The 17572-nt window shown below is 34.4% G+C and overlaps 2 protein-coding genes, 2 long non-coding RNA genes and 1 gene segment (V, D, J or C); 3 read left to right on the top strand and 2 right to left on the bottom strand.

The window, feature by feature from the left end:
- The window catches only part of LOC309509298 (H-2 class I histocompatibility antigen, Q10 alpha chain-like), a 211420-nt gene extending 206390 nt beyond the window's left edge, over window positions 1–5030 (top strand). Inside the window, exon 8 of the mRNA XM_082183954.1 lies at window positions 4934–5030. Coding sequence (XP_082040080.1) covers window positions 4934–4953 — 20 coding nt within the window. The 3' untranslated portion in view covers window positions 4954–5030. The remainder of the gene's footprint in view (window positions 1–4933) is intronic.
- On the top strand, window positions 709–6882 carry LOC309509300 (H-2 class I histocompatibility antigen, Q10 alpha chain-like). 4 transcript variants are annotated; one of them, XR_014209844.1, is made up of 8 exons: window positions 709–879; window positions 1453–1725; window positions 1815–2102; window positions 2186–2470; window positions 3013–3135; window positions 3302–3404; window positions 4934–4991; window positions 5071–6882. XR_014209844.1 is itself a non-coding variant. In XM_082183961.1 (7 exons), exons 1-6 carry the CDS (start codon window positions 798–800, stop codon window positions 4951–4953), a joined length of 1071 nt encoding a protein of 356 aa, XP_082040087.1. In that variant the 5' UTR covers window positions 709–797; the 3' UTR covers window positions 4954–4991; window positions 5071–6882. The 4 variants fall into 4 exon arrangements, 3 of the variants coding, with proteins under 3 accessions (XP_082040087.1, XP_082040085.1, XP_082040086.1); XM_082183961.1 differs by lacking the exon at window positions 3302–3404; XM_082183959.1 differs by lacking the exon at window positions 5071–6882 and having other exon boundaries at window positions 4934–5030.
- A 1454-nt stretch (window positions 6883–8336) lies between these two features.
- On the bottom strand, window positions 8337–9164 carry LOC309509309 (Ig kappa chain V region 4135-like). The segment is given in 2 exons: window positions 8885–9164; window positions 8337–8797 (listed from the first exon to the last, which is right to left on the bottom strand).
- Window positions 9165–10665: 1501 nt separating this feature from the next.
- LOC309509332 lies at window positions 10666–12746 on the bottom strand. Its single transcript, XR_014209856.1, has 2 exons — window positions 11198–12746; window positions 10666–11114 (listed from the first exon to the last, which is right to left on the bottom strand). It is a non-coding gene; the product is annotated as an uncharacterized lncRNA (long non-coding RNA).
- Window positions 12747–13212: 466 nt separating this feature from the next.
- On the top strand, window positions 13213–17495 carry LOC309509330. The gene is made up of 2 exons (XR_014209854.1): window positions 13213–15728; window positions 17058–17495. It is a non-coding gene; the product is annotated as an uncharacterized lncRNA (long non-coding RNA).
- Window positions 17496–17572: the final 77 nt, after the last annotated feature.

Raw genomic sequence — 17572 nt, 5'->3', positions numbered from 1 at the left:
TATATGTATCTATAATCTATCTATGTATCTAGATATGTACCTAGATATGTGTCTATCTATAATCTATCTATCTAGATATGTAGCCTATCTATAATCTATCTATGTATCTAGATATGTATCTATAATCTATCTATGAATCTAGATATGTATCTAGATATGTACCTAGATATGTATCTATCTATAATCTATCTATGTATTTATATAGGCCTATGTATCTAATCTATCTATATCTATCTATTAATCTAGCTATCTATATATATTTATATCTATGTATCTATTAATGTGTCACTATATGTATAGGCTACTTTGTCTGTCTCTAGCCTATCAGTCAATGTGTTGTGTAAATGTAACGTTAAGCCTAATAGCCTATAACTAATCAAATCGCACTATATGTCACTACATCATAAAAAATCCGCTATCTCAAAATCAAACTCCTCTCACAAAAACCCACGAGGTCAATATGCGTTGATTTCACTTTTATACGGATGTGCGATTGTGTGGTCTGTTCCTGACCGTGTCAATCAAACGCTGATTCGGCGGACCACACCTAGTGGAAAACTTCGAGGCTTCGTTTGGCCATAGTTACATGACATGGGTGTTTTGAATCACGCTTCGGATCAGTGTTTCGAAACATCTGCGCTTCGGGATCTCGCAAAGCTTCGGAACGACTGTTTCGCGTCACGCGTCAGCCATCCCTATCTAAAAATGGACTGGAACGCAGCACAGATCAGATTGCTTGAGTTCAGACCGACACAGTAAACATCAGTGGACTTAGCCTAATCAGAAGATTATAAATCATGGAAACGGGTGTCGTGACAAAGAGTTTTGCCCTGCTTTGCTTTTTCTTTCTTTGTGGGACTTTGTCTTCAGTTCAAACGGGTAACGTTAAATGATTACATTTCGCTGCGTTTGTTGGAGAAAGTGAAAGTAGTGCTAACATTTTTAGCATACGGTCTTGAAATTTGATTACTAATTTATGTTACATAGTACATGTAATTTAAAAGTGTATACTTAGCCTATATAATTAAATATATAGGCTACTTGTTTTGTCAAGTAAAAAAAGCTTACTTTCCATAATTTGACATCGATCAACATGGCAGTTAGTTATAATATTACTGTTCATATGATCGATACCAGGATTAGCCGCCTCAGATTACTTTTTCAACAGAATACAATCTGGATATACCAAAAAGTAACCTGAAAATAGTGAAACTATTTCAGATCCAAGTAGGCACACATTTTTATTAAATGGCCTTCAGCTAATTATAGGTCGGTTTTTTTTTTTTTTTTAATTACAATAGATTTAGTCTGTTAAGTTTTTGCTGTAACTGAAATGTTTTGAGACTGTTCTGTGCCTAACTCAACTCATATTTGATCTGTTCTCTCCTTCACTAACCAATTTTATCACATACACTTGTTTCATACAGTCTATTTTATTCATTTGGTTTACAGACAAACACTCCCTGTACTACATTTACACAGCCTTGTCCAAACCTGTCGATATGCCAGGCATCCATGAATTCACAGCTATGGGTCTTCTAGATGACAGACAGATTGACTATTACAATAGCAAGGAAAAGAGAAAGATTCCCACACAGCACTGGATGAAAGAGAAAATGCAGGAGGATTACTGGGAAAAAGGCACCCAGTCAAGAAAGAGCAAAGAACAGTGGTTTAATGTGAATGTCAAAATTCTGATGGACCGTATGAGAGACAATGCTTCAGGTGAGAAATACTGATACATATTTACCTCCATAATTATTACATTATATTGTTATTATTATCTGAAAAACATTGTTTTCTGTCCCTTTCAGATATTCATGTTCTTCAGTGGAGACATGGCTGTGAAATTGATCAAGAGGGAAAGGAAATTAAGTTTTCCAAAGGCATTGATGAGTACAGTTATGATGGCGATAACTTCCTGTCTTTTGATGATAAGGAGTCTCAGTGGGTTGCCCCAGTTGATGCAGCTCTTCCAACCAAGAGGAAATGGGATAATGTGCCCATCCTGAACCAGTACACCAAGGGCTACCTGGAGAAAGAATGTGTGGACTGGCTCAACAAGTTCAGAGAATATGGAGATGAGGCGCTCACAAAGGGCTGTGAGTAAATGTAGAGTATTTGTATTTGTTGATTATCTGCAGCTGTCATAGAGATAGAACTGATTGATAATCTGTGTCCGCAGCTCCTCCAGATGTTCATGTGTTTGTGAAAAAGTCTACCAGTGACAAAACTAAGCTGAAACTCACCTGTATGGCCACTGGTTTCTACCCCAAAGATGTGATGTTGACCATAAGAAAATATCGCTCATCCCTGTCTGATAATGAGATTGAATCAACAGGAATCAGACCAAACAATGATGGAACCTTCCAGTTGAGGAAGCATGTGGACATCAAGGAGGATGAAAAAGCAGAATATGACTGTTTTGTGTCCCACAAAACTTTCAAAGAACCAATTATTGTCAAATGGGGTAGGTAAAGTGAAAGTATTTAATCATTAGTGTAGGGCTCTTTCCTCCGAGGAAACACTGGTGGAAGTGCCTACATGAAACAACTTGAAAGCATGATGTGTAAGTTTTTAGTTACCAATCAGCTTAGTGAAATTAGAGTTACATCTCCGTGTTTGTGACCATCATGACACCTGCAGTGTTTACCGAGGGTTACACTCAGAATGGATGGAGACTCTGGGTCTATGAAAGAGAAATTATGCCACATTGAAAGTGAAAACTAACACTTGTGATCCATAATTGTGTCTCTCATAGGATAAGTGTACAAATGTCTCATGAATAATTATCAGTACACCATAATGAGAGAAAATATCACAACCTATGACAAGTCAAAAATAGTGCCTAGATAAGGATTCTATTACAATTAAAATTACAGATGAAAATGTTAACATCCATTAATGTGCTACACAAAACCCTTTTAAAATCTCAGAAAATGTAGTTTAGTGTTTTATGACACCTTAGTAACTTTGTCCATTTATTATTATTTTTATATATATTTTTTGCAGATGGAAAATGCATTGACTGCAATGAAGGCACTGTCCTGATTATTGGAATTGCGATTGGAGCTGTAGTTGTACTAGCTTCTCTTGCAGTGCTCTGCTTTTACCTTTTCAAGACTAAAAGAATTGGTGAGTATTACAACATAAATACAGATTCTGGGCACAATCTTTTTAATAATTTTCTCTGATAAACTTTCTTCAACTGACAGGACCAAAATCATGAAATAGTCCATGGAAATCTATATTAATTATTTGTGCTGACCAGACTTCACTTGTTTATCTCTGCCTCTGACAGCAATGCATGTAGATAGTAACTGTATTTATCAATCAGAGGACTTTAAAAGGAGCAGCAAGAGAGGTGGTTTATGTTAATGGCACAGAGAACAATCTTCTCCCAGGTAAGCTGCTTCAGAGAGGACTGAAGTGGAGTAAATCAGTATTTCCCTTTAGATAAGTATTATGGGGTGTTCACACATACAACAATTTTATCACTAGAGGTCCTGTAGTGGATGCTTCTACCGCTGGATTCCCCAATGTTTTTGATGGGCTGCGCATTGGCCAAAACATCTGACACAAATTGAACAGATTACCATTTAAAATAGTGTTTTCTGGAACTTTGTTACATTGTGTTTTCTGTAACACTGTTAATTTAAGTAGCTAAAATATCTGTTGTCAGTAGAAGCATCTATACTGTAGGAAGATGCATAGCTTATTAATGAGCTTTCTGTGTTTATATCTTCTTTTGGATTCCTCTTTGGATTTCACAGGCTGGATGATTATGTTTTCTAAAGTAATGTGCTTTAAGTGTTGTGTAGCAACTCATAATGTAATAACAAAGCAACAGTGATAATGGAACATAATGGAATAAGAGGTTTGTAAAGTAATAATTTTTAGTTTTGTAATGTAATAATTTTTAGTTATTGAAGCTCAAATTAATAATGATTTTTAAATTGTGGGAAATTTATTACATTATGAACTCACCAAATTGTATATTGTAATAGTTTCTATAACAAAACAATTGTATTCTTTTTAAGGCACAACAAACATGGATGCATTTTTATTTTAGTTTTTGAATATTAAATGTACTAGATTTAAATATTCCTGTATTTATTATTATTATTATTGTTATTATTATTTAAGGGGTTTAACAAAAAAATATTACATGACCCATTTAAGATGGGGTAGCCAACCCAGCTCCTAGAGAGCTCTCAGGCAGAGTTTAGCTCCAACCCCAATCAATAATGCCCATGCCATAACACTGCATCCACCATGTTTCACGGATGATAGGATATTCTATCATGATTCTTCTCCATACACATCTTTTCCTATCATTCCTTTCATAAATCCTCTGTATTTACTGGGTATGTGTATTTTTCTAAAATATTGTATTTGAATATTTGGGCTCATAATTTCGTTTTTTATATTTGATTATTTGTTTATTTAAAACAAAAAATGTAAATTCTGTCATCATTTACTCACCCCGATGTTGTTCCAAACCTATATGAGTTTCTTTTTTTCTGCTGAACTAATAAGATATTTTGAAGAATGTTGGTAACCAGACAGTTGAATGGTAGCCATTGACTTCTACAGTATTTTTTATTTTTCCTACTATGGAAGTCAGTGGCTACCGTCAACTGTCTGGTTACCAACATTCTTCAAAATATCTTTTTAGTTCAACAGAAGAAAGAATTTCATACAGGTTTGGAACAACATGAGGGTGAGTAAATGGCAGAGTTTTCATTATATCATTATATATAATTTCATTATTTTATATCTTGAGGTTTGAGTTTGAAAATATTAAACAAAAAATATACAAATCCAAAGCATTTAAGCTCAAGCAGAGCGAGATACATCAAGATTTGCTTAAAATGTCACAAATTGCAAGCAAATTGTTCTCATGGCTAACACAACTTCTGTCTTATTGCAGGAAGCAATGGAGCTGTCTAAAGGAAGGCATTGTCCAAAGCAGTAATAACCTGGCATATGTATGCAAGAATTATGGCCAAGGATTTAATCTGTCACATTTTTCTGTGATATTGATTACGGTTTCTTTTTGTGCCACAGGAAACAGGAAAATTAATAACTCGGGATCTCAGTCTATGCTCACTCCCTTTTTTTCCTCTCACTTTGGTCATCAGATCAACTATATGCATTGGTTTCCTGAATTTTAGGGAAAAGCAAAAAGTTTTTCATGGCAAGAATTTCGATCTGTGATTCACGCTCATGACGGGATGCCAAAACGTTTGAAGGTTAAATCTCCTCATTCTGAACAACTTTGCCTCAAGAACCACTGCTGTCAATCAAACCTCGTAGGCTGTTTGTCCGATTTGCTCGAAAGTTAAAACTTGACATGCATCATCTTGGGACGCTCATGGCAAAAAGTGATCAAAATAATTTTGATCGAATTAACTTTTTTTGTTGCGGGCATGGCCCGTTGTGAGTAATGTAACATCAAAACAACAATCGTCAAAGATTACGAGATACAAGAGAATTTGTGCATATTGTAAGTAGAAACTTCACAAAACTGTGTACATGTTACAGAATTTAAATATCTTGGATTGGTCATAGATCCTCAACTTAAATTTGCTAAACATATAAAGAAAATCTCTAAAACAATACAAAGCAATCTTAACTGTTTTAAACTAATCAGAAATGACATACTAAACCAGGCAGCCCTGCTGTACATGCATGCTGTGGTGTTTTCGCATATTTCATACTGGATGACAGTTTGGGCGCAGGCAGCTCCGTCTGCAACAAAACACATTGGTTCACTTTACAGTCGAGCAATAAAAATGATGGATAAAAAGCCAATCCGTTACCATCATTGTTGCATCCTCGAGACATATATAATATTAAGCTTTGAAAGCTTATAAAGCTAAATACATTTTTAAGTGTATTTGTAATTTGGCACCCGAGTCACTTAGTAAATTTATTTATAAACAGAACAGCGAAAAAGTTACCAGAAGCAGCACAAATCATAACTGTACAATACTGCAGGACAAGCTTCGCACAGACAGCCTTGTTAAGAGCGGTAGGCTCTGGAATTCGTTATCCTGAAAAAGTTCACCTGCAGGATTAAGTTGTGGCTAAAGGCAAACTAAAACTGTAACCATTTCTAATTATTGTTGTTGTTCTGGTTGTGTGTGTGTGTGTGTTTGAAGAAATGTGAATGGTTTTTTATTTGTTTGTATCTGTTTTATAATGTAGGCTACTTAGAAATGTCCAACCAGGGACAGGAGTTGAAAATTAGCATTAGCTATAAACTCTCAGGATGAGAGTCGAGGTCTAAGAGTATGGCAAGCCGTTTTAACTTTTATTAATTTCCAGGATATGAATCCTTGATATCAACAATTCAATTTTCACTAGTTAAACCGATAGTTATTGATATCAGGAATTACATTTCCACTAGTAACAATGCTACTTCTTGATATCCACAATTACATTTTCACTAGTTAAAATGATAATTCTAGATATCAACAATTGAATTTCAACTAGTAAAAACTATAATTCTTGATATCTGTAATTGTATTTTCACTATAGTGAATGGCTGCCATTCAAAATCAATTGTTGATATCAAGAATGTAATTTGATTCCATATCATGGAAATGAATAAAAGTTAAAACGACTTGCCATACTATGAGAGCAGCGCTGGCCTTCACTGGTGTGTGTTCATACAGGACTGTGTGTGTTTATACAGTGTAAGCTGATACTGTACTGACTGACTGATAAGGAGCAGAACCTGCCTGTAGTTTATAAAGCAGTTGATCAGTGTGTGATGTTTATATACTTGTAATTTGTCAGTATTGTAGTTGTTTCTTACAGTATAACCACATCTTGATCCACATGTTGAGTCTCAAATAAAAGCAACTAATGAAACTTTGTGCTTTTTAATCGATGTCCCACAGTGATTATATTCACTAGTTCTCATGAAACGTTATTAAAAGACTTCAGATGCAGTCGACAGTTAACTTGCTCTCGACTGTATTTGACAGATCCAATATTGCGATCGGCTGATACAGATCTCAGTCATATCACTGATCTAGAAGAGCACAACATCTCAAAGCTGTGCAGAGACCAGTCAGTCGGTCCGTCAGTTTCCACCATATTTTTATTCTCCCTAAAGATATGAATATGAGGACATTTAAAACAAATACCACCGAGACTCTGGCACCCTTATGAAAAGAAAATATATTTCCCATATATGAATGATCAATATATTATATGGTCTAACAGAATATTTGAAAATATACAGAATAATATATTGAATAATACATAATGAAATGCTGCTTTTCATATATTGAAAACTACAGTATGTGACAATATATTTATTAATAGGCCCTATACCATAATGTATGTCATTTTATATTCAGTAATACTGAACTAGTAATCTGTTGTAACTCATTCCATGTGTGTGTGTGTGTGTGTGTGTGTGTGTGTGTGTGTGTGTGTGTGTGTGTGTGTGTGTGTGTGTGTGTGTGTGTGTGTGTGTGTGTGTGTGTGTGTGTGTGAACATACGTTCACATTTAAATGGGAACATGTATGTGCAATATATGTACACAATAATTAATCATATTTTATATTTAATAATATATAGCCATGGTCAATGCATATATTGCAGTATATTGAAAAATATAAGCACTAGTTTCCCATATATGGAAATGTATTTTTGCTCTGTAAGGGCAGGGACACTGGTGGACTTTGTTGTTTCTCTCAACGTATGCTTTTATTAGATAAAGAGTTTAATTTAGATGGTTTTATTCAGATGCAAGTGTGCCGATGTTATTTCAGATCCTCCTTTGAGCAGCTGCAGTTTCAGTTCAGTCACTGTGACTCTGACTGACGGAGGTTTTTGTACGACTCTTTATCACTGTGTGAACACATAGTTACTGTTGACTTCATGTTCACTCATACAGTAATAATGTCCAGCATCTTCAGTCTGGACTCCACTGATGGTCAGACTGAAATCTGTTCCACCTCGTGCTCCATTCCCACTGAATCGACTGAAACTCTCATCATAGAGATCATTTACTCCAGTAATGATGAGTTTAGGAGCTTCTCCATGTTTCTGCTGATACCAAGCTAAACCCCAGCTATCTATCCCAGCATCAGTTTTACAGTCTATAGTGGCGTTTGGTGTAGAAAGGAGGAGGCTATGTGAAACTGCAAAACTTTTCCCTTTTTTATATATGACAAAGTCTTCATTATAATACACAGAAGGGAAAAAAATTAGTCTGTATCTCCCTGAAATGATTGTTTTGGTAAATTATGCTGGTCTTTAGGCTAACGTACGAACGACCCCACAATAAGAAGTTTTGAGCACATGTAGTTCCTGTGTTTGTCCTCTGTGTGTCAGTGTTTGGGAGCAGCTGCAGTTTCTGTCAGTGTATAGTCACTGTGACTCTGACTGACGGAGGTTTTTGTACGACTCTTTATCACTGTGTGAATGTTTCATCACCCACACAACGATCATCAGAATCTACTGTGCAATGGAAACTCTTGCAGTAATAATATCCAGCATCTTCAGTCTGGACTCCACTGATGGTCAGAGTGAAATCACTGTTAGATCCACTGCCACTGAATCTAGATGGAGTTCCTGACTGGAGGAACTTTACACGATAAATCAGGAGTTTAGGAGCTTCTCCGGGTTTCTGTAAGTACCAGAATATACCTTCATCCCCATTATTCAATCTCCTCACATCTCTGCTGGTTTTACATTTGATATTCACAGTTCCTCCTGGTTGTTCTGCTGTTATTGAGGGACTCTGAGTGACGGTGATCTGTCCTCTACACTCTGAAACACAACAAGAAGAAAATACACTCAAAACTTTGACAATATACTTGAAGAAATGAATTAATATCAAACTTGTGCTCCACAAACCTTGAGCAAACGCTGTGAGAGTCCAGATGAAGATGATGATGAAGGTCATGTTGATGAAGATTGTTGTGTGTGTCAGTGATGAAGTGTTAAACTCACAGCACTATAAACACTCTCACACACTGAAGATCTGATCAATATGCAAACACACTCCACATCATTTACCTGAAGACAGTCACTCATTAACAGACACAAAACACAATCACTGAAGTAAAATAAATCTGTCTTTTTCATAATATTTGACCTTCTACAAAATGTTAAAAATTATATCAATCAATTTAATTCTCAATTCATCTACAATACCAACTTTAGTATATTAATATAAATATCTGCTGTGAGACTTTGAGAATATTTTTACTGTAGTTGGAGTGAAACGTCGCTGTTAATCCCCAAAAAACATTTTTTATGTGCAATTACACATTGAATGTTTGTCAAAACTGTAAAGATGATTTTCATTGTCAAAGGATCTTTTTTTTCCTCCACTGAACTAACAATCTTTTCTGACATTTACTTGATTTGACGAGTTTTCAGCTCTTTTCTTCCTCAAAGATAATTCAATTCTAAAGGGTTAAAAATACATTGAGAGAAAATAACATTTGGCTGGTATTTTGGCACCACTTTTTATTTTTTTATTTTTTTATAATTTATTGTTAAATGAACAGCAATATTTCCAGGCATTTATATTCTTAATAGTATTTCCTCTTAATGATCAGCTCTGTCTGAGACTTCAGGAGTAAAAAGGTTTATAGAAATTAATTTTATTAATTATAAAGTTATAGTGGATGTGACACACAAAGTTTGCTTAAGGTTTTATTCAGAGTCTTAAACTGTAGTGAATTCAGTTCTTGTGTTTCTTCACATCAAGTGAGTTTCAGTAGTTGATCATGAAAATGACACTTCAAATCTATAATATAACTTCAGTTTAACTTTCATCGCTTTAGTGATCACAGGCTTTGTGAAAACTCTTCTCTAAAAACATTCAGATCAACTTTTTGAAAGTTAAAGCTGATAAAGTGAATCAAACATTACAGAGAAATATATTCTTCTATTTCTAATGCTGTTTCTTTTAGACTCTTATTTGTCGTTTTCAGTCGATTCTTGTTTGTAAAACTAACACTTGATGACCTGAAATTAGTTTTTGTCTTCGTTTTCAACTTGTTAAAACAATAAATTGTATAATTTATATATTTTGTTCAATAAAACTGGATATTGAGACTGCAGAGAATATCAAAGATGACACATTTACTGACAACAGTCTTTATGTTTCTGCATCGACTGAAAGTGGAACTTGATTGAGTTTTTCTGGCAGTTTGAAACTCAATGATATTTCCTTTTTAAATAATTTAATAATCAAGTCTGTGAACCGTATTCTGAACATCTGCATCTGCTTTCTGCCTTTCATACAAGACTGTGTGTGTGTGCTTTATCATTCAGGCATGATTTTATTACAATTCAGTCAATAAATAAAATATAATTTTAACTTTATGTCTTTGTGTCCGTTTTTGTCATTTTAGTTTCAGGTCTTTCATTAGATCAGGGCTTTAACTCACATTTTATAAGTAAACTTCAGTCAGTGGAGCCTGAACACTCCTGCAGATTCATGATGAAACAAGAACATGTGGACAAATCATAGATATAGTCTTAGATAAATGTAATAAGATAAAGAGATAAGATAAAGTATTTAGTAAGTTAGAAACTCAATGAATGCTTTAGGTTTAATACGAATAACTTGTGAAAGTGTGTGTGTGTGTGTGTGTGTGTGTGTGTGTGTGTGTGTGTGTGTGTGTGTGTGTGTGTGTGTGTGTGTGTGTGTGTGTGTGTGTGTGTGTGTGTGTGTGTGTGTGTGTGTGTTTGAGCAGCTGCAGTTTCAGTTCAGTCACTGTGACTCTGACTGACGGAGGTTTTTGTACGACTCTTTATCACTGTGTGAACACTGGACCACTGTGATAACTCATACAGTAATAATGTCCAGCATCTTCAGTCTGGACTCCACTGATGGTCAGAGTGAAATCTGTTCCACCTTCTTCTCCATTCCCACTGAATCGACTGAAACTGTCATCATAAAGACTATCTACACTATAAATGATGAGTTTAGGAGCTTCTCCGTGTTTCTGCTGATACCAAGCTAAGCCATAGCTATCTATCCCAGCATCAGTTTTACAGTCTATAGTGGCGATTTGTCCTTCAGAAACATTCACAACTTCAGGCTGAGTCACAGTGATTCCTCTGGACGCTGTTGACAACAACATTATATGAGTTTCATCAAATGACATGAACATTAAAGACTCAGAAATGACAAGCTTTGACTTCTGTTACCTGGAATAAAAGCGGTCAGAATCCAGATGAAGCTGCTGAAGAGATTCATGGTGTTTGTTGGGTTTGTACCGTGGTAAACAGCAGTGTGTTATAAAGTGTGTGAGTCTGAAGGCTATAAACACTCGGAGAGCTGAAACACGTGCCGATGCAAAGTGACTCTCTGAGCAAAAACCAGCTGGAGGAAAACACACATGAAAATGAACACATGCAGAAGAAACTGATCCAGTTTTGTGGCCTTTAATGTGTTTTATTCTCATGATCCAGTGGAGTGTGTTTTCACTTCTGTAGGAGTTTAGAAATCATTTCTTCTTTATTCTGCACGAGTCTCTGGTTCAGAGTTCAGACTTTCTGATCAATCAAATGACAGTTTCATCACTAAAAGAAACAAGTATTTCACTGTGAACTCCATGAGAGGGCAAAGGTCATTCCAGAGGTCACAGGTCATCAACACTTATTAAAATGCTTTGAGAAACACATGATCATTTAGAAACTCCCAGTTAAGATGTGTAAAGACCAGTACAGAGTCTTTCTGATTATATTATTTATTTAGATTTAATAGTTTTCATGCATTAAGAGACATTTAGAGATGATGAGACTGTGTGTGTGTGTGTGTGTGTGTGTGTGTGTGTGTGTGTGTGTGTGTGTGTGTGTGTGTGTGTGTGTGTGTGTGTGTGTGTGTGTGTGTGTGTGTGTGTGTGTGTGTGTGTGTGTGTCGTCCGTCTCTTTCTCTGCTGGAGTGTGTGTTCATTTGAGTGTGATGGAGGTTTTTGTACGACTCTTTCACTAGAATGAAACACTGTGGTGGACTTTCGGTGGAGGAACTAAACTGACGATCAGTAAGTCTTTTCTATTCTCAAATAAGAAAATTTTAATTCATCAATTTTATTTTATTTTTAGATTATTTGAGCAAAATAATGATTTGTGATGATCTTAAAATGCCAGGAATGAACCTTAAAAAAACATCTAAAAGATGATCTTATTTGTCAACAAGATAATTCATTTATTATAAAAATATGTTTTTGAAAAGCAATTTATCATTTAACTATTTTATTATTTACTTAAGTTTTATATTTCATATTGTTTTTAAATGTTATTTTTAAATTTACATTAATAATTTAATTATTATTGGTAACATTTGATTGTATTTTAATGTAGCCTATGGATTGCAGTATTTTATGATATTCAATTATTTCTTGATATAAATAATTTTGTCTATAATTAATAGTAAATTTAACAATTAAGGGTTTTTAAATGCATCCAAAGTTTGATAATACCATTTTTGTGTAAGCTTCATCATCAGACAAAGAGATATTTAGTTAATAAGCATTTTAAAAATCAAGATTATGATGATTATGATTGTAAGTGTCTTAACAGCAGAATTTAAATATATATATTGAAACTTTGCTGAAAATTACGATTGATTTTCTGTGAGTATCAAAATGTATGAATATTTTTACAAAAACAATTAATATTGCAATTATTATTTAAAATTGATTTCAAAATCTTATGAAGAAATCACAATATATTAATCAGTTTTCATGTGGACAATATTTTTTTTTAAATTAGATTGAGATTAAAAGGTTCTGTAATCAATCAAATGAGTGGTTTTTTTTATTATTTATTTCATTTATTTCATCGCTATTTTTAATGTCATATTTCATTTTACATGAATATTTAAAATCTTATTATTGCTAACATTTAGTTAATTTCATGTATTGACTGCAGATACTTTTTAAAAAATCTATTCAATTATTTCTTCATATATAATTTTGTCTATAATTCTTGGTAAATGTAACTATCAAGGGCTTTTTAAAATGTATGAAACAAATGTTGTATATAATGTGGACAACATAAATATGATTTTTATAATTTTCATCAGACAAAAAGAAACTCAGTTGAAGAGCATTTTGAAAATTAATCATTTAAACAATCAAATTTGCTGATGTTTATGATTGTGAGTTTCTGAATAGCAGAATATTTTCAAAATACAACTAATATTGAAATGATCATTTAACCTCTTAACCAGCGCCCCTATTTTTGAGAATTTTCAGAAAATGACATACCCAAATACAAATGTCTGTAGCTCTTAAACCCTATGGTCCACATTCATAACTCTGATCTTTTTTTAATCTAGACACTTGAAACTTAGTTACCCAAGAGTCATTATAACTCAAAGTAGCATAGGAACAGAATAAAACAAGGTCAAATTTACATGAAAGTGACTCACGATTTCTTTGAATTAACTTCACTTAGGGAAAAATGTATCAGACTTTTATGTTAAGGGCCTGAAAACACCATACAGATAAAACTGAATGTCTGACCATGTTTAGATTCAAATTTGAGGATGATACTCCCAAAAATGCAGTTTCTGTAAGCTTTTATTCAAGAAAAGTATAGGCGTCCTTTCCAAAATGCAATTTGGAGACTCCAAATGTACACCTGGCACCCAACACCTTCACATAAGGAGTAAACACTACATAGGCCTGCTACATACATGTATATCAATTCAGAACTGTTCTGCCCTTCAAACCACACAAGAAAAAAAACGATTTCAGCACAACATTTGAACATTTGAACAAAATTCCCTTTATTTTGAACAATTCTAATAGCAAAAACAGTGATTTCTCACTACATCTATAGACATTCCAGCAGTGATCGTTTTCAAACTAATGTATAACATACATAAAAAGAAAACAATAAATGTTTTAGAACATTTTGTAATTACAAACGTGGTTTTTACTCAAATAAATTGCAATAAACTGATAATTATAATGAATATCCTATTACTTTCTGCTGCTCTTCGTCGCGGCTCCTCTTCATCTTCATCTTCATCAATAACACGTTCAATTCTCTTCTGTAGTCGACGATCCATGATCGAGATGATCAGAAACATGCTTTGGAGTAAATCCGTGCATTTATGCAAGCTTCATGTGTCAAAACATTGCGTGTGTGTGTTTGTTTACAGTCTATGGTCGCTGCATTATGTGTGTGCGTGTCTGTGAGCCGCGCGTATGGCGAAAGCGCGCATGTGAATGTAAACATTGAGCACTTGAATTTGACGAATATGCTTGCATAAACTGACTATCACTGCAATCGATTTTAGTTGGCTAATACTCCCATCAATCAAAACTTTGCTGACAGGACATTGGCTGCCTTTATCCAGGCTTTTATCCAGTCGAAACCCCAGGTGCGAGATTGACAGCGCGCTCAGCCTGTCAGTCGGTCTCTTACTGTTTTGGTCTGTAACAAAGCCTGTGATTGAACGAGAGAGCTGTGGAAGGTCTCATTTGATCCGGAAGAGTGTATACGACGGGGGTGAGATGGCTTTTGAGTGTTGGAATACGGATTAGAATCGATATTTCTTTGAAAATGAACGTGATGCGAACTCTATCTCGAAAACGCTCATGCAAACAAAGGAGGATATTTCTTTTTTTTCCCTATTTTGTCGTTGTTTTGGATTAAAAAGTGGGATGCATTTTGAAGAGTGGACCCTTACAGTGTAATGTATGCTGTTGTTTCTTGGATTCGTCCGAGCTGATATGAACCATACGAGATGAAAGATGAGTATAGCGGTTCATTTTGCTCATTTTTACATAACCAGTCCTCTTGCATTTAATTTAACCCTTTCCTCTCTGGTGTATTGATTGCAAAAACAAGTTTAGAACATGATTCTTGAGTGTTTTAGCTTTCAAATGATGCATAGTTTATGATTGTCAGTTGAATATTTGTTATAAAACAAAGCTTAAAAAATTAATAAAAGTTTAGCCACGCCCCATGGTGTGTGTTGGGTTTGTACCGTGGTAAACAGCAGTGTGTTATAAAGTGTGTGAGTCTGAAGGCTATAAACACTCGGAGAGCTGAAACACGTGCCGATGCAAAGTGACTCTCTGAGCAAAAACCAGCTGGAGGAAAACACACATGAAAATGAACACATGCAGAAGAAACTGATCCAGTTTTGTGGCCTTTAATGTGTTTTATTCTCATGATCCAGTGGAGTGTGTTTTCACTTCTTTAGGAGTTTAGAAATCATTTCTTCTTTATTCTGCACGAGTCTCTGGTTCAGAGTTCAGACTTTCTGATCAATCAAATGACAGTTTCATCACTAAAAGAAACAAGTATTTCACTGTGAACTCCATGAGAGGGCAAAGGTCATTCCAGAGGTCACAGGTCATCAACACTTATTAAAATGCTTTGAGAAACACATGATCATTTAGAAACTCCCAGTTAAGATGTGTAAAGACCAGTACAGAGTCTTTCTGATTATATTATTTATTTAGATTTAATAGTTTTCATGCATTAAGAGACATTTAGAGATGATGAGACTGTGTGTGTGTGTGTGTGTGTGTGTGTGTGTGTGTGTGTGTGTGTGTGTGTGTGTGTGTGTGTGTGTGTGTGTGTGTGTGTGTGTCGTCCGTCTCTTTCTCTGCTGGAGTGTGTGTTCATTTGAGTGTGATGGAGGTTTTTGTACGACTCTTTCACTAGAATGAAACACTGTGGTGGACTTTCGGTGGAGGAACTAAACTGACGATCAGTAAGTCTTTTCTATTCTCAAATAAGAAAATTTTAATTCATCAATTTTATTTTATTTTTAGATTATTTGAGCAAAATAATGATTTGTGATGATCTTAAAATGCCAGGAATGAACCTTAAAAAAACATCTAAAAGATGATCTTATTTGTCAACAAGATAATTCATTTATTATAAAAATATGTTTTTGAAAAGCAATTTATCATTTAACTATTTTATTATTTACTTAAGTTTTATATTTCATATTGTTTTTAAATGTTATTTTTAAATTTACATTAATAATTTCATTATTATTGGTAACATTTGATTGTATTTTAATGTAGCCTATGGATTGCAGTATTTTATGATATTCAATTATTTCTTGATATAAATAATTTTGTCTATAATTAATAGTAAATTTAACAATTAAGGGTTTTTAAATGCATCCAAAGTTTGATAATACCATTTTTGTGTAAGCTTCATCATCAGACAAAGAGATATTTAGTTAATAAGCATTTTAAAAATCAAGATTATGATGATTATGATTGTAAGTGTCTTAACAGCAGAATTTAAATATATATATTGAAACTTTGCTGAAAATTACGATTGATTTTCTGTGAGTATCAAAATGTATGAATATTTTTACAAAAACAATTAATATTGCAATTATTATTTAAAATTGATTTCAAAATCTTATGAAGAAATCACAATATATTAATCAGTTTTCATGTGGACAATATTTTTTTTTAAATTAGATTGAGATTAAAAGGTTCTGTAATCAATCAAATGAGTGGTTTTTTTTATTATTTATTTCATTTATTTCATCGCTATTTTTAATGTCATATTTCATTTTACATGAATATTTAAAATCTTATTATTGCTAACATTTAGTTAATTTCATGTATTGACTGCAGATACTTTTTAAAAAATCTATTCAATTATTTCTTCATATATAATTTTGTCTATAATTCTTGGTAAATGTAACTATCAAGGGCTTTTTAAAATGTATGAAACAAATGTTGTATATAATGTGGACAACATAAATATGATTTTTATAATTTTCATCAGACAAAAAGAAACTCAGTTGAAGAGCATTTTGAAAATTAATCATTTAAACAATCAAATTTGCTGATGTTTATGATTGTGAGTTTCTGAATAGCAGAATATTTTCAAAATACAACTAATATTGAAATGATCATTTAAATTAGTTTTCTAGATCTTATAACGACATCACAATATAACCATCAATTTACTTGGACAATGTTTTTCAAACTCATTCTGTGGATCATTTAAAATGTAAATCAAATGATCATTCATGAATGTGTGTGTGTGTGTGTGTGTGTGTGTGTTCCAGCGGGTCCCTCCGTGTCTCCCTCCGTGTCTCTGCTGTCTCCCTCTTCTCTGCTGATCTCTGGAGACCCCCCCGCTCTGCTCTGCCTGCTCAGCTCTTACTCTCCACAGGGGGCGACGGTGAGCTGGACGCTGGACGGGTCAGAGGTCACCGAGGGGGTTCAGACCAGCGCAGAGAGCGAGCGGGACGGTCTCTACAGTCGCAGCAGCGTCCTGAGCCTCAGCAAAGCACGCTGGGAAGACAGAGCGCTTCGTCTGCAGAGGAACACATGCCGGAGCTGCTCACGAGGCCTCGTTCCTCAAGAGCTCCGAGTGCTGATGTTTCTCCAGTGAAGACCAGCGTATCTGAGCGTCACGTGATTTACAGCTCAATACTGAAGCAGTCTGTCAATGTGCTGCCATTGCTGTTCATTCAATAAAGCTTCATCTGAACGCAAGCGCACATTTGTGTTGGACTGCATCATTGATCAGTGTGTCGTTCCTTCAAAGTCCTGCACTAAAGTTTCAGCGGCTTTTGAT

This window comes from Leuciscus leuciscus (genome assembly GCF_965113295.1).
Source record: "Leuciscus leuciscus genome assembly, chromosome: 11".
Classification (NCBI taxonomy): Eukaryota; Metazoa; Chordata; class Actinopteri; order Cypriniformes; family Leuciscidae; genus Leuciscus; species Leuciscus leuciscus.
This window is presented reverse-complemented; position numbering and strand designations above follow the sequence as displayed.

Excerpts from the sequence above, each read along its gene's own strand:
- LOC309509300 (XM_082183959.1), top strand. The coding sequence starts at position 798 with ATGGAAACGGGTGTCGTGACAAAGAGTTTTGCCCTGCTTTGCTTTTTC. Across the intron at positions 1,726-1,814 it reads TATGAGAGACAATGCTTCAG|ATATTCATGTTCTTCAGTGG; the intron begins GTGAGAAATACT and ends TGTCCCTTTCAG. Across the intron at positions 2,103-2,185 it reads TGAGGCGCTCACAAAGGGCT|CTCCTCCAGATGTTCATGTG; the intron begins GTGAGTAAATGT and ends CTGTGTCCGCAG.